Source organism: Alosa pseudoharengus, unplaced genomic scaffold (genome assembly GCF_046254945.1).
Source record: "Alosa pseudoharengus isolate Yale_2024_CS ecotype anadromous, Long Island Sound unplaced genomic scaffold, YU_APseudo_1.1 YU_APseudo_1.1_scf_14, whole genome shotgun sequence".
In the NCBI taxonomy this organism is placed as follows: Eukaryota; Metazoa; Chordata; class Actinopteri; order Clupeiformes; family Clupeidae; genus Alosa; species Alosa pseudoharengus.
This window is the reverse complement of record NW_027468609.1, coordinates 19,828,747-19,853,014: the sequence shown is the minus strand read 5'-3', so window position 1 is coordinate 19,853,014 and position 24,268 is coordinate 19,828,747. Positions and strand designations below refer to the sequence as shown.

The following is a 24,268-nucleotide window of genomic DNA, read 5'->3' as shown; positions in this document are numbered from 1 at the left end:
TTTTATTACAGTTTTTTTCAACTGCTTACACACTAAATCTTTGCTTGTCACACAATTTTCTAAACATGTCCTCCAAACATCATAACCCGACACCAAATCTGCAAAACCATACACTAATTTTCAGTGTTTTGACTCAGTTTTCAATTGACTAAAACACATTTTGCAAAACACCACACACAATTTTCTACCTAACACACAAAAATCTAACAGGAAGTAACTTGATTTCGTTCTTCAAACACAACCCATCAAAATGCCACACTAAATCACCAGTGCTTCACTCTTTCTCTTCACATGTGCAAACACTCTTTACTTTACTGAACACCATCCAATCATTGTCATAGGTCTATGAATAGATATACTCTCTATATAGGTATAGACCCTTTCAATCTGCTCCTAGAGGATTTCCGTTGAAATACTGTATTCAGAATTCAGATACTTTGAATACAAATATTCAGATACTTTGAAAATTACAGTAATCGGACTTTAGCTTACAGTAATGTTCTACAAAAAGTTGACTTTATGTAAAATTTGTCTTTTTACTCTATTTTTGTTTGTCCCCATGTTACAGTACCATTAGCTCAATACATTTTTCTGTGCCTCCAGAAATGCCTTAGGAATGCTTACTGTAGAATTGTTTGTTTCTGCAGTTGAAAGGGTCTATAGGCCTATGAATGCATACTGTACACGACCCCCCCCCCCCCACACACTTGTCTTTAGAGTCAGTGTTTTCAAAACTCCATGTACATCTGGTGGTCACTGTATTCTTCTTTGCTTTTTTTCTTGTTTGCTGTAAAATACTGTATTCACAACAGCAAATTATTTGGGAAAAATCACTATTTTTGGTTTCAATATTGCTTGCATTTTTACTGTGTATTTCAACTTCTCTTTGTTACAGTTTTTTTTAACTGCTTACACACTAAATCTTTGTTTGTCACACAATTTTCTAAACATTTCCTCCAAACATCATAACCCGACACCAAATCTGCAAAACCATACACTAATTCTCAGTGTTTGACTCAGTTTGCAATTGACTAAAACACATTTTGCAAAACACCACACACAATTTTCTACCTAACACACAAAAATCTAACAGGAAGTAACTTGATTTCCTTTTTCAAACACAACCCATCAAAATGCCACACTAAATCACCAGTGCTTCACTCTTTCTCTTCACATGTGCAAACACTCTTTACTTTACTGAACACCATCCAATCATTGCCTTAGTATAGGTCTTTGAATAGATATACTCTCTATATAGGTATAGACCCTTTCAATCTGCTCCTAGAGGATTTCCGTTGAAATACTGTATTCAGAATTCAGATACTTTGAATACAAATATTCAGATACTTTGAAAATTACAGTAATCGGACTTTAGCTTACAGTAATGTTCTACAAAAAGTTGACTTTATGTAAAATTTGTCTTTTTACTCTATTTTTGTTTGTCCCCATGTTACAGTACCATTAGCTCAATACATTTTTCTGTGCCTCCAGAAATGCCTTAGGAATGCTTACTGTAGAATTGTTTGTTTCTGCAGTTGAAAGGGTCTATAGGCCTATGAATGCATACTGTACACGACCCCCCCCCCACACACACACACACACTTGTCTTTAGAAAAAAACAAAATCAGTGTTTTCAAAACTCCATGTACATCTGGTGGTCACTGTATTCTTCTTTGCTTTTTTTCTTGTTTGCTCTAAAATACTGTATTCACAACAGCAAATTATTTGGGAAAAATCACTATTTTTGGTTTCAATATTGCTTGCATTTTTACTGTGTATTTCAACTTCTCTTTGTTGATACCGTAACTTTCACTCTTGTATGGAAATACATATAGAAAGCCTAAGACAGAAGAGCTTTAGGTTTTGAGCAACAGTGTGTACATGATGTATCCAAAATGTCATATTATGACAAAAGTGTTTGTAATGTGAGGCGAATGTTTGCTTTACAGTTTTTTTCAACTGCTTACACACTAAATCTTTGCTTGTCACACAATTTTCCAAACATGTCCTCCAAACATCATAACCCGACACCAAATCTGCAAAACCATACACTAATTCTCAGTGTTTGACTCAGTTTTCAATTGACTAAAACACATTTTGCAAAACACCAAACACAATTTTCTACCTAACACACAAAAATCTAACAGGAAGTTACTTGATTTTGTTCTTCAAACACAACCCATCAAAATGCCACACTAAATCACCAGTGCTTCACTCTTTCTCTTCACATGTGCAAACACTCTTTACTTTACTGAACACCATCCAATCATTGCCTTAGTATAGGTCTATGAATAGATATACTCTCTATATAGGTATAGACCCTTTCAATCTGCTCCTAGAGGATTTCCGGTTGAAATATTCAGAACCAATGCAGATACTTTGAAAATTACAGTAAATCGGACTTAGCTTACAGTAATGTTCTACAAAAAGTTGACTTTATGTAAAATTTGTCTTTTTACTCTATTTTTGTTTGTCCCCATGTTACAGTATACCATTAGCTCAATACATTTTGCTGTGCCTCCAGAAATGCCTTAGGAACGCTTACTGTAGAATTGTTTGTTTATGCAGTTGAAAGGGTCTATAGGCCTATGAATACATACTGTACACGACCCCCCCCCCCCACACACACACACACACACTTGTCTTTAGAAAAAAACAAAATCAGTGTTTTCAAAACTCCATGTACATCTGGTGGTCACTGTATTCTTCTTTGCTTTTTTTCTTGTTTGCTGTAAAATACTGTATTCACAACAGCAAATTATTTGGGAAAAATCACTATTTTTGGTTTCAATATTGCTTGCATTTTTACTGTGTATTTCAACTTCTCTTTGTTGATACCGTAACTTTCACTCTTGTATGGAAATACATATAGAAAGCCTAAGACAGAAGAGCTTTAGGTTTTGAGCAACAGTGTGTACATGATGTATCCAAAATGTCATATTATGACAAAAGTGTTTGTAATGTGAGGCGAATGTTTGCTTTAAACATGTGTTTTTGACATTTTGAATGTTGTGTGTCATTTTGCTGGAGATTTGGGGCATTTTGCATTTTGTGTGAGCAGTTGTGGGTTTTGTGTGTGGAGTTTTGAAAAATAGACACAGAGTTTTGAAAACGTGTGTAAACAATTGTAAAAAACTGTAAACGTGTGTTTTTGACATTTTGAATGTTGTGTGTCATTTTTCTGGAGATTTGGGGCATTTTGCATTTTGTGTGAGCAGTTGTGGGTTTTGTGTGTGGAGTTTTGAAAAATAGACACAGAGTTTTGAAAACGTGTGTAAACAATTGTAAAAAACTGTAAGTTGGCAAACGTTTGAACTAGCCAACTAGCTCCGCTGGTGGGAAACGCATGGGACTCATAGCGCTGCCGCTGTCCTATTGCGTGCAGAGGGAATTTGAAAGACAACTGATTATCCCGCCCCTCGGACTGAGCACTGCGAACGGTGAGTGTCCAGACCCTACATGTAAATGTGGGTCTGGCTCGTCAGGCTAGTAAAATACTGTATTCGCAACAGCAAATTATTTGGGAAAAATCACTATTTTTGTTTTCAATATTGCTTGCATTTTTACTGTGTATTTCAACTTCTCTTTGTTGATACCATAACTTTCACTCTTGTATGGAAATACATATAGAAAGCATAAGACAGAAGAGCTTTAGGTTTTGAGCAACAGTGTGTACATGATGTATCCAAAATGTCATATTATGACAAAAGTGTTTGTAATGTGAGGCGAATGTTTGCTTTAAAGATGTGTTTTTGACATTTTGAATGTTGTGTGTCATTTTGCTGGAGATTTGAGGCATTTTGCATTTTGTGTGAGCAATTGTTGGTTTTGTGTGTGAAGTTTTGAAAAATAGACACAGAGTTTTGAAAACGTGTGTAAACAGTTGTAAAAAACTGTAATATTTTGAAAGGAATGTTCTACAAAACGTTGACTTTATGTGCTATATTTTTGTGTCTCCCCAAGTTATGTACCATTAGCTCAATACATTTTTCTATAGACCTATGAATACATACATAACCACCCCACCCCCCACCCCACACACACACACACACACACACACATACAGACACACACACACACATACAGACACACACACGCACACACACACACACACACACACACACACACATACAGACACACACACACGCCCACACACACACACACACACACACACCGACACACACTTTTCTTTAGAAAAAGCAAAGTAATTTGATATAGTAGTCATTTCCATCTTAGGCAAAATCTGTTTTTTCAGAACTCCATGTACATCTGGTGGTCATTGTATTTTGCTTTGCTTTGTTCTTGTTGGCTAGCCTGGTGAGCCAGACCCACATTAAAATGTAGGGTCTGGGCACTCACCGTTCGCAGTGCTCAGTCCGAGGGGCGGGATAATCAGTTGTCTTTCAAATTCCCTCTGCATGCAATAGGACGCAATAGGATATTTGTTTTCAAGTAGCAGGGAATTCAAGCCAAACCGTTGCAACTCTGCCATCAATCATTATGTTAAGCCCACCAAACGACTCTATACACGATTTCAATGTCCTGATTAAGTTTCGATTTCTGGAGCTCACAAGCCAACGGAGAGTTGCTAGACTAGCCCTGGCAGCAAACTGCGTGTGTGTGTGTGTGTGTGTCTGTGTGTGTGTGTGTGTGTGTGTGTGTGTGTGTGTGTGTGTGTGTGCGTGTGTGCGTGCATGTGTGAGAGTGTGTATATGTGTGTGTGTGTGTGTTTGTGTGTGGTGCCTGTAACAAACTCACCTCAGTATACCTATAGTCGCTGTTTGTTGCCAGGAACACTTTGGCCACTTCTTTAACACGGCTCAGCAGAATTGGGATCCTCGGCTGCAGTGGACAAAAAAGAAGGACTCAGAAAACATGGGTCATTTAGGTCCCATTCACACATCATCCAAAACATCCTTCAGATCAGATTAGCCAGTCAGTTATACCATACAATAAGTATTGGGTGCTTAAATACAAGTCATTTTGTGCTCTGTAATTCTCCAATACTCCAATAATTTATTTTGGTTGCAAATGGCCTCATGTTATAAATTTTATTTCATACTAATATCATTTATTTTATTTTGTAACAACCAGAGTGCCTCTGATGAAAATAAATCCTGTCATTTTTAAAAAATTTAATATTATCAGTTTGCACTTGGTGGTGAAAGTAGTAGGTCTGAATCCCAGACAGGCCAATGCGGAATGGTTCAATGGTTTTGAAATTAATATGAAGTCATTATCCTGTAGTTGTGGTACTTGCAGGTGTGCAGGGACAGGGCATCTCTCAGTCTCTCTGTGTTTCATTAAGGCTCACTAATCAGATGGTGTGTGTAGCTGTGATTGTGTCACTTCCTGCCAGGCTATTAACGGGAACGTTTAGAGGATCACAGGAAGTTATGATGAGAGGGAGAATATTCATAGAACACTGCCAAGAGACTGATTACTGGGGTATCGGGGGAGGGGTGGGGGGCTGCTGGAAATGAGACAGAGAATTTAGATCTGACGGGTGCTTTTCATGAGACAATTTTTGGATCTTTTTGTTTAATCTTTCTTTATGTTTAATCAGACAGGCGTCGCACAGACATTTACCCATCTCCCAGAGGATTTACGTTAGTTCCGAGGTAGCCATCAGGACGTTTAGACGGGGGGGGGGTTGAAAGGAAATGAGTGGGAGAGAGAAATGGGGTGGGAAAGGGAAATGAGGTCAGATTCGAACCTGGGTCTCCATGGGTACTTGGGCCCGAACATGGTATGGACACTGTAACTACTTATGTCACAGCACCCCCCAGTGGAGAAATGGTTATTTGCTACTGGTACAGTTTTTATCTTTCCAAGCTTTCACTACATGAGTCCTTTCATCATTGACCACAGATCCTACAAGCGCTGGGCTGGAGTAACCACTGTGGTCACTTCATCAGTCATGCTTAAACCCATCAAATGCATCAGGAAGGAGAAGCTCTGAGTGTGTACACATACATGTGTGCGTGTGTGTGTGTGTGTGTGTGTGTGTGTGAGTGTGTGTGTGTGTGTGTGTGTGTGTGTGTGTGTGTGTGTGTGTTTGGCAATCAGTAAATTAAATGTGTTCACTGAGCACTTAGCCACCTATACTAATTAAAGTCAATTACAAGGCTTTCCTCACATCTCTTAGCCAACAGCAAAGGCTACTATGCTATATGTTACAGCAAAGGCTACTACGCTATATGTTACAGCAAAGGCTACTACGCTAGATGCTACAGCAAAGGCTACTATGCTATATGTTACAGCAAAGGCTACTACGCTAGATGCTACAGCTCCCATCTTTGGAGAGTTGTCTCAGGTGAGACACAGGTACTGTTGCCGTCTGTGGATGCTGGTTAGACACGCCTGTGTTACTTACGTCTTTCACCACGTACTTATCCAAATTCTTTATGGTTCTTTCCTTCAGGGAGCCCTGGAAAGGAACAATGAAGAAAATAAATCCATGATGGATGAGTGTTGTTTCAACTAACAGCAGATTGTGTCTGTGTGTGTGTGTGCGTGCGTGCGTGCGTGCGTGTGTGCGTGTGTCTGTGTGTCTGTGTGTGTGTGTCTTACTGTGTCATGCACATGATCCATAGCATCCCTGACATCCTGAAACATGCTTGTGAAGGACATGAAGAGATCTCCATGCTGGAATCCCCGCGCGCAGCTGAGGAACAGAGAAAAGATGCAGAGAGGGAGAGAGGGAGAGAGATAGATAGATAGAGAGAGAGAGAGAGAGAGAGAAAGAGGGAGAGCGGAAGGATGGAGAGAAACAGGAGAGAGGTAGATAAAGACAAAGTGAGGGAGAGAAAACAGAAGTCAGAAATAAGAGAGGAAAGAGGAATGGAGGAGGCAGTGAAAGATGAGAGAAAAATAATTAGGTTTAGACATTTACAGTGATCACGTATCAAGTTGGGCCCTGGAAAGCCATGTTATGGCATGAAATAAGTCAAGTTGAACCGAACTGAATTAAACAGTGACTTCTCTTCTCTCCACGTGACTTACACAAATATACGGAGCCCCTGAGGGACCATGGTGGGAATGTATTTTTAAAGCCCCTTTTGCGTTCCCTCACAATACTTTTGCATTCCCTTGCAATACTTTGACTTTAGTTATATATTGCTAGGGAATGCAAAGCTATTGCAAGCGAAAGCAAAATTAGCTCTAAAAAGATTGCCACCATGGTCCTTCACAGGCTCCATACAAATATCACCGACTATGACATATTTTAATTTATAAATATATACTTGAATAATGAATATTAATATCAATATTAACATTTATTTCATTTCTATAAAGTACTATTTAGTATCCAGAAATGACAATAACATTGTTAATGATTTCCTTCTTTAGTGAAAGGAAATGCTTCACTGAACAATGTACATTTAGAGCACGTGTCACGCCACAAACACCATTTTAACCGCACATCTGGCCTGGGGGAATTATAGCAATGACCAAAACGGTATTTTCAGGCGTAGCCCAATAGTCCCCCTTGGGAGATTTACTGTGGGAGATATGGCAAAGTCATACCAAGAGAAACCATCAAGACAGCCACAGAGAGCCTACTCACTTTTTGTATCGTGTGCAGTTGGTGAATAAGTCCACCAGGCATGCGTACAGGTATGTCTCTGTGGGGATAACCATAGTACATGTTCAAGTGTTTGTAACTTTTTAGAGGTCACCAGAAGTCCATATAGGCTACAAATATGTCATTCGAGCATGAAGTTCACCAATGCAAGAAATAAGGCAATTCAATAATGATGAGACAAATGCTATGCTGTTATTTCAGAATGATTAATTTATGAAATATATTATATATATATATAATGTCAACATATCAGCATCTGTTTACCTGACAGATTAAAAAGAGTGTTGAGAATATAGAAGCGCTCTGTGTCATCTCTCTGGATGAACTTGTTGGGGTAGTACTCGTGGATTTCCTCACTGTGAAAACAGGGGATTGTGAATTGTTTCAGAGTGTGGATGGCCAGCATCTAACTATTTAAGCAAGAAAAGCAATTAAAGGAATTATCCGGAGTAAAATGCACTTTAGATCAATTTACGGATGATTGGGAGTACATATGTTGAGTTGACATCAAAATCATGTCATTCGGAAGTGTTTTTACTCCGGATAATTCCTTTAAGAATGCATTGTTATTAAGAAAAACATGATTGAATTACTCTATTGCACCTATAGTTATACCACACCACACAGTCATACCAGCAGACAGCACCTCATACTCACACTGTCAGACATGCATAGAGGTATTTGCTATAAGCCCCCTAACGAATACCACCGGATCTCCCACATACATTTTATGTATAGAGCACATACATACATTTATATACTGCAAATACGCTGTCAGTGCAAGGCAAAATCTTGGAAGAGAGATAGAAATACCAAGACACAGACAGACACACACACACACACACACACACACACACACACACACGCACACAAACACACACACACACAGACACACACACACACAGTTATTCTCTGCGTCCCTACCCAAGCAGCAGAACGGTAACACCAAACAGCTGCTGGACATTCCACTGGCATGAGTCACACTAATGAGTCATGCTCTATGATCTGCAGTGCTATGCATACGTACACACACACACACACACACACACACACACACAAAAACATAAAAATACATACACATACAATACAGCCATGCAACATTCACACTCACAAAACACATCACTTAGAGAGCGAGTGAGTAGAGTGAGAGAGAAAGAGAAAGAGAAAGAGAGAGAGAGAGAGAGAGATACATAAGTCTCTGCCTGCTGACATCTACTTCCCTCCACTCACTCACTCACTCACTCAACCACCCAGCCTCTCACAAGCACATCATATCTACAGTTATTCATAATATCTCTCATCTCATCCAGAATAATATAAACCATGCCTACACAAAAACAGCATAAACCATGCGTACACAAGAACACACCCATATCTATGCAACCATATTTACACAGTATACACATATACACATGTTACACACACACACATATATATACGTACAGTTACACACACACACACACACACACACACACACACACACACACACGTTTATGGCTAACACTCCAAAGCATAAACACAATGCTTTTGCTCTCTGAATTCTACTGCCCTACCCCTCATGTTTCAACACCATGGGGGTTATTTGGGGCTAGTCATCCCTTTTGACACCTAATCAATCATCTGTCCTTAAATATGCCCACTGCCACTGATTGTACGAACACACACATACACACACACACACACACACACACACACACACACACACACACACACAATGTCCTGCTATGAAAGTCACAAGTGTGAGCAAACTTCCTCCGCTCTCTTAGCCATAGAGTTTAGGAAAAGCTTAAAGTATAGCGACATAAGTAGTATTCTGCTATTAATAACCAATGCAACCACTTCTGTTTGATCGTGGGTTTAGTTTGGATTCTTTTTAAAGGATCGATGGTTACTTTGAGAGCTACAGTGGCTAAATCAGCTCCTTTAAGGTCAGATGCTTACGGTCTGATGCAGGTGTTACTAACAAACTGACCTGCGTCTGCTGTTTTTAAGGTTTCAAAGTATATGTTGCATAGAAGTGTGTTAGTCAACAAAAAACTGTTTTCTGTTATTTCATTCGACAGAAAAAAGTGTTGATAAATGTCTCTGTTATATTACAGTAATATAGATGAATAATATAAACATTTAATTCACTCTGAAAGATAGATTCTGCTTTCATAAATGCATGTTACACTTTGGAGATTGCATAAATGCATGTTTCATCACTTTTGGAGATTGAGGTTTAAGAACACCTAATTAAAAGAGAATATTCTAAAAGGATATGTTCACATAGAACTGCTTCAATAATGAACTGTATGTCCAACAAATTTACTGGAGCCTAAAAGGTTAATAGTTAATGACAGTGACATTATATTTGACTATCTTTTTATGTTCCATATCAACACAGCAATGATAATCCAAAATCTATGGGCCCACCACCCACTGGACAGTACCAGCCCAGTTCTCTTTCCTCTCCCATCAGATCAATCAGCATGTTGGCATGAGTGGCGGATCTGAGGTGAAGTGAGCAGGCCTGACGCCCAGCCTCCGGGCCATCTCCCCGGCAACGGGGCAACGGGAGACCATAGAGATAACTGGACGAGTGAAGATGAGCCAGAATGTCCATTTCATTTAGTCCTCCACACACTAACTTTAATCCCACATACTTTCACCACATATGTAACTCTCACACACTCACACACACACGCACACACGCACACACAACTTTCTCTCACATATACACACACATAAGACATGCTGACACACAAACACAAACTCACTAACACACTCTTTAAGACTTTCATCACATACAGTTCCCCTGCATTCTCACATATACTTGATTGTACACGCACACATGTGAGAGAATGCAGGTAGAACGCATGCTCGCACACACACACACACATACACACACACACACACACACACACACACACACACACACACACATTTTCTAAAGCCGTGGGCACCAGGTGCAGGTTATAGATACAGCAGAAATATTTCTAACCCGGCGATGTCACTGTTTCCGTGGCTACCAGAGCCCACAGAGATTCTCATGGTGCAGAGAAAATTCTCTTTGTTTTTGTATTCATGTTACTTCATTACCTGCTCGTTGACAGTTTTACAGTTTTTCTTAATTGTTTACACACAAAAACTGGTACTTGAGACCACAACATGTAACTCATGCACCAACCCCCTGAACCAATTCTGCTAAACTACAAGCACAATTCCTGCTTTACACTCAAATTGCAATTCTAAAACACACTTTCTTCACAACACTACACACAATTTTCTGCATTTGGCACAATTTTCATGATGAAAATATCTTGTTTTCACAAAGAACACGCTGCCATTCAAATTCTAAAGTTACAGTAATTGCCCTACTATATGCACACTGACTCATCACATGGGCAAACACCAGTCAAACAGTTTTACAATCAGCAATCAGAGCTTTAGCATAATGCTTGTGATGTGGATGAGGTGCTGTGGCCAGACCGAAACAGAAGAGAGAATGCAGCATAGTTTTTTTCTTAGTTGTTTTTTTTACTGTAACTGTATACAGTAAATTCTTCTGTTGTTGTGTATGTAGACCACAGTATGTGCAACTTTATGTTGGTTGGGATGTACACTGTGTACATTGTTTTGTGGGGAAAACATATTTGTTACAGTGTATATGTGTGTTCTGAGTATAAAAACAATATTCTCAAATATTTTACAACACACTTATGTATGTACTGTCTGTAGTAAGTGTAACACTGAACAAAAAAAGGCCTAAGTCATTATGATGAATGGAGAAGAAGTTTTTTCCTTTCATCATAGTGTTTTACATTGAGCATGCCAGTGTTCAACTGGTTCTTATAAATGTTTATTCATATGATGGTTTGTGTGTGTCATTTGAAAACAAAATACCATTTTGAGGAGAAATAACATTGTTTTGAATGTAAAGTTTCACTTTGCAGGAGAATTGAGGGGTTTTGCCCATTGTGTGTGTGGTTTTTGATTTGTGTGTATTCTGAGAGTATGAGGCATGCTTTCAGAAAATGTGTGTAAACAATCGAGAAAAACGTGTTCTACACAGCCATTATATCAGTTTTGTACTCGGCATACATGTAGTCGTAACAAAACAGTTCTGTCTGTTCTGCAGCTGTGTTGTGTGAATAAGAGAACTTGTGTGTATGTAAAATATGAATGGAGAAAGTACAGTAAAATAACAGAAGCTGGACACAGGCTGCTCCCAAAAATGTGAGTCTATGGCAGAGAGATGAAGGGAGAGTGCAGGAGACACACAGTGGGAGTGAGAGAGAGAGAGAGAGAGAGAGGAAAGAGAAAAAAAAGGGAAAGAAAAAAAGAGTTTTGTGAGACCATGTGGTAGTGCAGATGTGCCCTTTGCGCCCTCCGAGACCAAAGCATCCTGCTTTAGCAGCTTCAGCCTGAGGAGCAGTGACCACTCAGTGTGGAGAGCTGTACGCACGTGTATCTGGCCAGCGCAGCGGTCAAGCACATAGTCACACGCATGAAAACACAGAGAAATCTGGACACGAGAATGCACATGCAAACTTGCACAGTGAGCGCATGCACACACAAACTGAAAAAAGGACATAGCACCAGTACACACACACACACAAAACACATATGTATATAATATATATATTATATATACACACACACACATACGGTACATTTACACATACATACACACACATACACAAAACACATATGTACACACACACACACACACACAAAACACATATACACAAACACACACAAACACACATACACACACACACACACAAAACACATATGTATATACACACACACACACACACACACACACACACAGCACAGCACACCACAGCACACCACAGCACACCACGAATACAACTGACAGAGTACATACACATATGCACGGGTTTATAAAGACACAGACAAAAGCATGCATATAAATGTACACACATCATCACTCACCCTTTCAGATAGGTGAAACCATGAGTGCACACCAGGATGTTGCCATGGGAATCCACCTTCAGAAGGTTCCCATACATGGTGTCATACACCAGCCCACTGGAAGTGGACAGAAGAGGGGTGATCATGAGATGAAGAGACATATAGACAATAGATCGCCATACTGGGGTTTATTATATGGACTGGTAATATGGAGAGATCTACCCAGAACAGACTTGGGGCAGCCGTGGCCTACTGGTTAGTGCTTCGGACTTGTAACCGGAGGGTTGCTGGTTTGAACCCTGACCACCTAACCCCTCACTGCTCCCCGAGCGCCACTGTAGCAGGCAGCACACTGCATCGGGATTAGTGTGTGCTTCACCTCACTGTGTGTTCACTGTGTGCTGAGTGTGTTTCACTAATTTACGGATTGAGATAAATGCAGAGACCAAATTTCCCTCACGGGATCAAAAGAGTATATATACTTATACTTATACTTATACTGGTATATCATGCAGTGGACATACAGTATGTAGGGCCTTAGATGCAAACTTGTGTTATTTTTAGACATTTTTATAAGAGATTGTACACAACATAGAATGTGGAATGGAGACAACAGAAGTGAAGATTACAGACCATAAAAATCCCGCCACCCCAAAGCCCAGGAAGGCAACACCACAAAAGTAGGCAGTAAATGATAGGGCCTCTGGGACTTCCAAGCCCACAAAGTAAAATAGCTACTGGCGAGCCAACCAAACACTGTAACATTACACAAGTAGGACTGATAGATGTGGTAGTCTCATCAAGGTAACAAGAGTAGAAAACTTTTACAAACATAAACAAATATTTTTGTATTGTTTTTAGATGGCAGTAATATGGTGTTAAGTAGCCTATTGCATAGTTTCTGTGTAATGACATCTGGCTTTCTCTCTCTGAGATCATTTCTCTTTCCCTGCTACAGGGTCTTTAGGAGGACGAGCACATGCAGAACTCTTTTGTTTGCATAGCATTGCTACAGTGATAAACCAGAAACATCCCTCCAGAGCAAACAACCCATCCCTTAGGATCAGCAAAGTAAAAATAGAACTTTGAGATAAATTACCCTTTAAAACTACAAATAGACAAGGTCATATTTAAACCGACATATTCCCCCTTTGAACTTAGTGACTGATTGACATGTATTAGAACTCAATATTGCCATCTATTTGAGCAGGTGTGAGTGAAAATACACCAAGATGCACACAAGGCAAAGACATACTGTATATACTACAGATATGCCTAGAGTCCATACAAAACAAAATACCCCTCTCTCTCTCTCACACACACACACACACACACACACACACACACACACACACACACACACACACACACACACACATACATACACACAAGCATAAAAGCACACACACACACAACACACAGTATAAAAAGCACCATTACACATACACACCGGGTGGGAAATTCTGGGTCATATGAGTATCGGAGCAGCTCGTGGGGATAGCCAATGGACACCAGCCGGTCTCTGAGCAGCTCAAAGCCCAGGGCTTCATACTCCGGGGACTTGTACACTGCAATGTGAAACATAAACAAATAAATACACATGCAGTGTGTGTGTGTGTGTGTGTGTGTGTGTGTGTGTGTGTGTGTGTGTGTGTGTGTGTGTGTGTGTGTGTGTGTGTGAACACATAAAAACACACCCACATGTGCAGACACAGAGAGCAAGCATACACATATGAAGAGTTCAGATGCAAAACCCTCTAAATCCGTCTGACCACTTGTCTTTTAAATTAGCAAATAGATATTTCAGTAGATATTTAGTGGGTTTTGAAGCGAAAGCATTCATTCACCATCGTTATGTAATATTTGACGGAGGTGGCATTTATAGGGTTTTCTATCTGAACTCTTCATATTTAGACGGCAAGAGTAAACGCACATACATACCGGTACATATAAACGTACAGATTCAGAAGCACAGTTAATCTATAATAATTAAATAATAATATTGAATGATACAATGCAGAGACATAGTTCAAGTGTATAACAAATATGTCTGTATAATGTCCCCAAATGCAAACATCAGTAAGTATATAATATGATAGTGATGCCAATGAACAAAAACATAACAACAACATTGTCAAAAGAACTACAGTATATTAATTCCAACATTATCACTTATATTCATAATGGTCATTATAATGGGGTAAGAGTATGGAGTATGCATGAGATCTCTGCAGTGAGGATGGTGTAATGGTGTAACCATGGTGAGGGCTGGGGTAGGTGTTTACATATCCTGCTGTGTTGACTTACTGGCCAGGGTGTAATCCATGTCAAAGCCATAGCACTTGATGTTTCCCAGCGTCAGACTGCGGTTGACAAACACCCTGCAATCACACACCAGATTTGGGGGTATTTAGTCTTCAGAGATTTTCAGAGAGCATAAATGGGGATATCAGACATTTGATAAACAGAGACATTTTGTTGGTACACCCACGGTAAATGAGGATGATGCCAGTGACTGGTAAATGGGTCTTTATTTTTGGTATGCTTGTTTGAGTTAGGGAAGGAAACATCGCATCACATAGCCCGATCAAACGTTCTGCTGACTCAGCAAAATTTTACATTGTGTTTATGCTGACTCAGCTGATTTTGAAATGGCATTTCTTTTCTCTTTCACAGCGGTTCCATTCACTTCAATGTATACAACACCTAGGCAATGGAAACATACTGTTCCTTCACTGAACATCAGTCAGTTTGACAAGCTGCATTTTAATTAGTTTAGGCTGTTTCAATTTTGCACCCATAATCATTCCCTGTTATAAAAACTATGATGAAACTTTTACACCAACAGGTCTTTAAACACAGCCAAGCAGTGAGAAGGGTCATTCCACGTCAGTTCAACCAGGGCCCACGCACTTAGGTCTCAAAAAATTCTGAAAAAATTACCAGGTGTACCCATGTTACCCAGGAGACACACTGTAAAATTACTCTTATGTAAGATCAATACTTTCCAAGATACAGCCAGTTTTACAGGGGGAGGGGGGTGTCGAATTTGTTCTGCCTCTTTTTTTGTCAAAGTTCACAAGCAAAATGCACCATTGAGATCAATATGTTTTGTATAGAGCTACCACAGGTTACTCTATACAACCACAGGTGGCACTGTGGTAACTCTACACAAAACATATTGATGTCAATGGGGCATTTTGCCCATGTTCAGGGTGGAAAATAAAAAAGAAAGACTTTCATAAGACAAGTCAAATTGGTGTTTTTAAAAAGAAGGGATCATGGAGAATAAAGAAAAACATATTAAAAAAATATTTGTATATTCCCACAAGGTGTTTGGGCGCTCTGATTTTTCAGACTTGTGAGGTCTGCTGTTCAGACCCTGAAGGGATTTATTTTCTGTTCCTTGCTTTTTGTGAGAGTGTTTCTACTTATCTCAGTAAGGAAAATAAATCAAGAGCCTATGTTGAGTACAAATATGTCTTCTGAAGGCCTACACAGAGCCCAGCCAAAAACTCCAATAAAATTTTTATCAACTTTGAGGGACAACTATGACCATGCAGGATTATCCAGACCAAGCGTGACGATTTTGCTACATACTATTCTTATTTATGTACCAGCAAGCAAAATTTGAGCCTCCTACATGGTTTAGTTATTGCGCTGTGGGCTTGTGAACTTTGACAAAAAAAAGAGGCCAACCAAAATCGACACCCCCCTCCCCCTGTAAAATAGGCTGTATCTTGGAAAGTATAGCTTTTACATAAGAGTAATTTTACAGTGTGTCTCCTGGATAACATAGGTACACCTGGTAATTTTTTCAGAATTTTTTGAGACCTAAGTGCGTGGGCCCTGGTTGAATTGACGTGGAATGACCCAGAACTATTTAGGAACTACTGAGAGTTGAGAGAGAGAGAGAAGGTTTCCCCACGTCTGCACTACTATCAGCTCCGCACACTCACACACATCTCCCCTTATCTTACTTGTGGTCGGTCTGGTAAGACTGGGGACATGACGCACACATTGCAGGTCTGCTGGTTCAGCTGAGGGGATGGGCGTTTGCCTCTAACAAGGCGAGCCAGCCAGGGTGCAAGGGTGACAGAGGTGCGGCTCTGATGCGCTTGGCACGAGTGGCTCTCTAACATAAGTCACGCAACCACGTTTAATCAGGGCCCAGGACCCAGTTTCAGCTTGCAGTGCTGTGGCACAGTGACGTGACCAACCAGCATGTTTACATACAAACAGCAAGAATGCCAGCAGCATGATTGTGCTAAACAGCATATGTGTGTCTTTAACAGGCACGCCCACATAACATGATAAGCTCAGGAGGGTTAATGGTGAGGGGAGAAAATTAATCACAACACACTCCAATATCACCGAGCTAATTAAAGAAAAAATCAGTCCATCCACTGGCAGATGAATGATGAATGATATGAATTCATGAACATTATCTTGGCTTCATCTTACCATTCATGTTTGCACCTGGCTATGTCATCCAGCAGTGTGGGATGCCACAGACAGTAATGGCCCTGATACTAACTGCCACTAGATAGATAGATAGATAGATACTTTATTGATCCGCAAGGGGAAATTCAGGAGTAGAACAGAGTATACTAAGAACAGAGTATACTAAGCACTGATCCTGCTGTAGTGTGGGGGCTTTCAGCACATCCCTGAGACGACCTTTGGATCCATCAGGAACTACTGATCGCGCCAGCAGAAGTTGTCAGGGTAACCATCCAATGGTTCCCCATGACAACGGCGCTATAAAGAAAATTATAATACTAAATATGCAAATGGATTAGGGAACAGTGATATTTCTATCCTATAGGTGATAGTATCTTACTAAGTAATTATTAAGTAATAGGCATAATTTTAAGTCTATTTTGTATTCTGTCATTAGAACATAATACTTCATTACAAATACCATCAGCTCAACAAGACAGATATCCATCCTTGTAACAAAAGATAATTTAATATATATCTCTAGATCATAATTGAGAAACTATAACAATAAATGACATTGTGTAATAATGCACCACAGTTCCAGATGTGTCTATTACTATGTCAATATGTCTTTAAAGCCATATTTACATCATGGGACTGTGTCTGACCACATGGTGGACATAGTGGAGCAATCACTTTCACTATCACAGTCATCAATTCTTCCACAATGTTTACAGAGCAGGGCTAACACAGGCCTCAGGTTGTCCTGATCCTGACTGCTCAACTGCACTGGACATATTTATATTTCATGAGCTGTTCAGGGCACCGCACGAAGATCACTCATACGGCAGGAGAAATAACGTGTGAGCGCTACTCCCTGATATATTTAGTGAAATATTGAGGGAAATTATATTTCACCACTACGTTGTCTAGCCTGATTCTCAACGTTCCTACCAAAATATACAAATTATCCCTTTATCATAAGGATTTCTGTCACTAAAATGACTAAACTTTGAGAGTACAATGAAAAGTCTTTTGAAGCACAGGCCCACATACAGTACCTAGGTGGAATATTGTTTGTTTATATAGCTACAATATTTCTATTACGGTATGATGACCAATAACCAACAAAGCTGGAAGCATTTTTTAAATGCAACAACATACCAATCGAGTCCAGTGCAGTCACCTGTAACCAATGACTCTATATACAGTCAGTCACTGTCTGTAACAGTGAGGCAGTGTGGAAGGGAAACATATCTCCTGTTTATAACATATAAGGTGGCCTTTAATAATTCACCGCTGGTCTCATTGCTGCTAGTGAGCAGGCAGACCTGGGGCTCAGATGAACAGCCTTGCGAACCATGACCAAGCCATGACCGTCCAACTGAGGAAAACACATTCAGCCTCGTTACTGCCTCTCCCTCTCAGGTTCACTAACTGGATGGCGACACCGCAGCTGCAGTGATGTTGTGTAGAGGCCAGTGAAAGTTAGGATGATTTGAAGGGCCCTCCTAGAACAATTAACTAAATTACTGTATTACCTGACATTATTTGGGGGCCTAATAGTACATGTAAGGGATACTATCAGAAAATAAGTCCAAACCAGGGGTGAACAGGACTCCCAACGGCAACGATCATTCATTTTTTGCAGTGGTCAACCTCTAAATGTTGAGAAAGTCCGCTCATGTTCATAGAACTTTCTGCAGCATTCTGAGGACCCGTATAATAATCTTACTGTGTCCCTGGTTCTGTCTAGTAATCATCATTGCTGGTCACACCAGACAAACAACCACTCCAGTGTTGTTTGGTTGATATTTACTCGGTCTCTGCATTAGCTAAGTAGGGTGAGAGTGGACAGTATCGCAGGACATGTTCAATGTTCTATATCCTTTCACCACAACCATGAGATTCAGTGGTCCTTATGCTGCGTTCCAGACACAATTTTTAGCCCGTAAATTATGACTTCAAGTCACGACTCAGTAGCGTTCCAAGTCATGATGACAACTCACGACAAACCCTTCTGCGTCTGTTGTTTATGTGTGTGTGTGTGACGTCAAAAACGGTAACTGGGAGTACAACAATCTGGTATGAGTTCACCGGTAGTATGTTACGGGTTTGATTGCCGTTCCAGGACACTTTCACGGGTAGAAGGTTGTGAAAACACGGGTTCCGGGTTGCCTGGAATGAGCCATTAGACCCGACCTGAATACACTGAATTCACCAGCCCTACACACTCCTGCTCTCGCTCTGTTAAGAGTGCACCATCACTGCCTAATAATCAAGCATAGCGGTATGCATTTATTTTTGTTTGTGCATCATGACTATATTTGCAGACATATCTGCTGAGAGGAAAATATAAATGAATCTAAAAATGTCCTTGTAAAAATATTTTGACTGATTGCTTAATTGCATTAATTTCAAAAGTGATTCATTCTGCTACAATGAATAACAAAGTGACTCATTCAGGAGTTTGAAAAGGAGACTAGCATTTCTAGTTTCCATTTATGAGTCCAAATATAGTATATGCAAAGACAGTACATGGACTCAAAAGGAAAGATTGGAAAAATATAATCTCATCTGAATCATGACATCCTACTGTTGCCAAAATAAGAACCCATTCATGATTCACTCTGTAACAATGAATAACACAGGAGGGTGTCTTGTGAAGACGTGTGTGTGTGTGTGTGTGTGTGTGTTTGTGTGTGTGTGTGTGTGTGTGTGTGTGGTTAGATAATGTCATCAAGCAGGCCTTAAACTGAAAGGTCACAGAGTTCATTTGGTCAAACCCAGGGCAAGAGCCTAGCTCAGGGGGAAGATAGGCTCACATGCAGTGAGCTCAAACCCATTAACCCAATGGGTTGACCCGACTGATCAGGTTTACTGTTACCTGTTGGTCAGACATTCACCCACTAGACATCCTGTCATTGTCTTATAACTCAAAACTACAGAGCCCTGGAGATGTAGGCTAATTACAAGATTTAATTTGTATATTGAGAGGATGTGCGCTCATTTTACAAGATTAAAACAAGAGTAACACTTTAGTAAAATGAGTCCATGTCATATCGACAATTTAGCGAAATGAGTAAATGTACGATTTACTAAAACGAGTGCACGTTCTCTTCATATACAACAAAAACAAATAATACAGCAAAAGTCACAATTTAAAAACGTCGATGAATGGTCCTTTATGTTAGCTTTCTGTTTACAATGGGCGAATATTATAGGCTACCTAACCGTACCAAAAATTGGTTTGGCAACACACACGAAAGGGAACATCAGTAGGTCTAATACAAAGATTAAATGTCTTACTTGTTAAGATAATTTTTCTTCGCTGAACTCAAATCAGGCAAGTTAACTGCCCCAGTGTCCAACTTATTTGGCGTTTCTGGATCATCCATGATCCTGGTTGTTTCAGGCGTTAGGCTTCCCATATACCGCACAGTGCAACAGAACTTCAAATAGACAACATTTAAAGGGACAGAATAGCGTCAACCAGCTGAAGGTTGCCGTTTGTAAACAACTACTCCGCTTAGAAGTCGGGTGCGACTGGGCGCGGGTACGTTGCGTGTACCTATGCACACCCTAGAGTGCGCTGTGTCGTAAGCATGTGCGTAGATTATGTTATCAGAGATGAGCATTCGGACTGTTCACCGTGTGTATTCCCACGCAAACGGAGTTCCCTATGACGCTTCAGATGACAAAAAAACAACAACAACCAAACAAAAAAAGACTGAAAGGATTTGTGCATTCTAAATACAATCGGTTAGCGCAGTTCAGTTATCTAATTATTTGAGAGGCCTTTTGTGGTTTTGCATGGCTTCGTTTTAGGCTAGTGACAATGGCCCCACATTTTTGAGATACCCCTACCGGAGGTAAAACTAAACGCAACAATGTTTTTCCTCATCTCTAAGGTCTCCCATATATGAAATGGATTCTTCTTGGCTAAAAATATTTTACTGCTAAAATTATTAAATTAACAGATATTGTTATACACCCCAAAACCAAAAAAGGACTAAAATATAGCCTGTCCATATGGCAGTTAAGGCATATAAAGTAGTGCAGATCAATCACACAAGCTCTGAGAACTTTGAAACTTGCCATGTTTATAGTCAGGAAGTTGCTTTACCTACTAGAAAAGACTGGATGTGAATATATTGATGTATGGAATGAATAGAGACATGTAAACACATACCTAAAATAAGCGGACATGCAAAAAATGAATATCTATGCAGAATGTTTTCATTTACTTTGTGGCTGCTTTACCAGGGATTATCATAGAACCACATATGATGGCTTGTTGGAAAGGTGGGGTCGTACTGAATCCAACAATACCAAATATGCAAATATAGTATGACAAATTAGGGTGTTCTGTCACTCAATGTATGAGGTGTCCAAAATGAAAGAAAACAGAACACTGGCAAAATACAGTCTCAAGTCCAAATCACATTATCAGTGGTGAGAAGAATGTTCAAATTCATTGTTACTGCAAGGTAAGTGCTGATCTATATTTACATTTAACAATGTCATATGAAACACAGATCAAATTGAATCAGGTTAACATTGGAATGGAACACCTTTATTAAAATATTTACATTCACTTGAATTTTGTTTTGGTCAAGTCATTACTGAATAATAGAAAATAATATTGTTAGCTTTTGTCTGTCCAGATCAGCAGTGCACAGTAGAGCCTACACTTCTTACTTCACCCCTAAGTAGCTAAACAGTTAGTTGTAGAAACTACTTAGCCCTCTGACTAATGTTGCGTGTAATTCAACTTGATTTGCATTTCATTGAAAATTCTGAAATGTATATCATTTTCCTTTTTCAATAGTCTCTTGAATTATGGAGAATGTCTTACAGACATTGGATCCAAAGCTTGTGGGAAACATTTTGAAAAGGGCAAGAAAAAAGATCCCTATGTCCAAAACCCCACAATAGAAGGCCTCCAACACATACTTACCCTTGCTCAGCAGAGAGAGATATGGTGATTTCCTCTAAAATCAAAGTTTCATATCATGTTTCTACAACTAACTGTTTAGGTACTTAGGGGTGAAGTAAGCAGCGTAGGCTCTACTGTCCACTGCTGGTCTGGACATACAAAAGCTAACAATATTATTTTCCATTATTCAGTAATGACTGGACCAAAACAAAATTCCAGTGAATATAAATATTTTAATAAAGGTGTTCCATCCCAATGTTAACCTGATTCAATTGGATCTGTGTTTCATATGAATTGCTTAATACTGGGACATATGGAATGTATCATTATTAAACGTAAATAAAGCAGCACTTACCTTATGTCAGGGGTTCTCAATGTTTTTGGTTCCGAGGACCCCTTTTGGGGGAGAACATTTTCCGAGGACCCCCTCATAACCGTAACAATTAAGCATGTCATTTGTATTCTGTGAAGTTGTGGCCTACACATTCATCAGCTAGCTGGCTAACAAATAAGCCAAGCTAAGCAGTAGTAGGAATGGTTCTTCATAACCTAAGTGAAGTTAAATGTGGGTAGGAGAAAATAGACACAATTTGCTTGTTTTATGGGTGAAAAGGGGCATCATCCATAGATATACATTTTTAAAATGATAAAACTCAACTTTATATTTTCAAGCAAATTATTTTGCAGACCCCTTGGCTATGGGTCGCAGACCCCAAGGGGTCCCTGGACCCCACCTTGAGAACCACTGCCTTATGTAACTTACCTTGCAGTAACAATGAATTTGTTAACATTCTTCTCACCACTGATAATGTGATTTGGACTTGAGACTGTATTTTGCCAGTGTTCCGTTTTCTTTCATTTTGGACACCTCATACATTGAGTGACAGAACACCCTGATTCGTCATACTATATTTACATATTTGGTATTGTTAGATTCAGGACAACCCCACCTTTCCAACAAGCCATTATATGTGTTTCTATGATAATCCCTGGTAAAGCAGCTACAAAGTAAATGAAAACATTCTGCATAGATATTCATTTTTTGCATGTCCGCTTATTTTAGGTGTATGTACATGTCTCTATTCATTCCATACATCAAGATATTCACATCCAGTCTTTTCTAGTAAGTGAAGCCACTTCCTGACTATAAACATGCCAAGTTTCAAAGTTCTCAGAGCTTGTGTGATTGATCTGCATTAATTTATATGCCTTAACTCCAATACGGACAGGCTATATTTTAGTCCTTTTTTGGTTTTGGGGTGTATAACAATATCTGCTAATTTAACAATCTTAGCAGTAAAATATTTTTAGCCAAGAATCCATTTCATATATGGGAGACCTTAGAGATGAGGAAAAACATTGTTGGGTTTAGTTCTACCTCCGATAGGGGTATCTCAAAAACGAAAGCCCTTTCTGACCATTTGTCACTAGCCTAGTTTGTGCGGCTTGTCCAAACACGGTGAGTTGCAAGCAATCGCTTAATTGGCTTCATAAATGTGTCAGTTCAGTTCATGACATTACATTACATTTGAAAAGACATGGAAAAGAAAAGTCAGTTAGCCTAATTTATGCTTCAGAGATCGATGTCATATAAGACAGTAACACATTCAAGGCAACAACGGTAAACTATGGTATACAAGGCTCTTTATTTATAATGATAATAATAAAAAAACGCATATCAGTTATTTTCCCTTCTTATATTTTGTTTAAAATTACAATGAAGTTTGATTAAAATCTATAATATTCGTATGACATATTAATACACTTTATTATGACCGCCGCGCAGCGAAGCGCATGTCCAAATTTCCATCAAGGATTCCCGGGACACTGAAAGACCGGGGTACACAAAACTTGGTGGGCATGTAACCCCACATGGATAGCATGGAACCATCGTTTTTCGTTTTGATCTGTAGCCCCCCCGCTGGACTGGACCCCCCGAAAGGAGGGTAGGGTAGACACAGTTTTCTGTGAATATCTCGATCATCGTAGGGTTTAGAAGGACCTTTTTTTTTTTTGTATGTTGATCTCAAGGGGTCATGTCAACCCATTCCATAACCACACATTTCATGTATAGCGCCACCTAGTTAAACACAAAAAAGTAAAAATGAGGTGTTGTAATCGCAGGTATCTGTGACCTAACATAGTCAAAACTGCACGAAATTGGAAGTGTAGGATCATTATGACACCCTCTGAATGCACGCCAAGTTTCGTGGAATTCCGTTCATGGGGGGCCACACAATAAATGAATTTATGTTACTATACACCAACTGGCCTGTAGGTGGCCAGAGACAGTTTTCTGTGAATATCTCGAGAACCGTAGGGTCTAGGAGGTCCACCTTTTTTTGTATGTTGGTCTTAAGGGGGCATGTCAACCCATC

General features: G+C 39.6%; 1 protein-coding gene across 1 annotated transcript in view; it reads right to left on the bottom strand.

The window, feature by feature from the left end:
• nt5c2l1 (5'-nucleotidase, cytosolic II, like 1) overlaps positions 1-20,516 on the bottom strand; it is a 28,483-nt gene extending 7,967 nt beyond the window's left edge. Inside the window, exons 1-9 of the mRNA XM_076284087.1 lie at positions 20,261-20,516; positions 14,816-14,889; positions 13,959-14,076; positions 12,530-12,625; positions 7,853-7,944; positions 7,571-7,628; positions 6,574-6,667; positions 6,377-6,430; positions 4,759-4,842 (exon numbers count right to left, since the gene is read on the bottom strand). Of these exons, the coding sequence (XP_076140202.1) occupies positions 4,759-4,842; positions 6,377-6,430; positions 6,574-6,667; positions 7,571-7,628; positions 7,853-7,944; positions 12,530-12,625; positions 13,959-14,076; positions 14,816-14,889; positions 20,261-20,382 (792 nt within the window). The 5' untranslated portion in view covers positions 20,383-20,516. The remainder of the gene's footprint in view (positions 1-4,758; positions 4,843-6,376; positions 6,431-6,573; positions 6,668-7,570; positions 7,629-7,852; positions 7,945-12,529; positions 12,626-13,958; positions 14,077-14,815; positions 14,890-20,260) is intronic.
• Between the last annotated feature and the right edge of the window lie 3,752 nt (positions 20,517-24,268).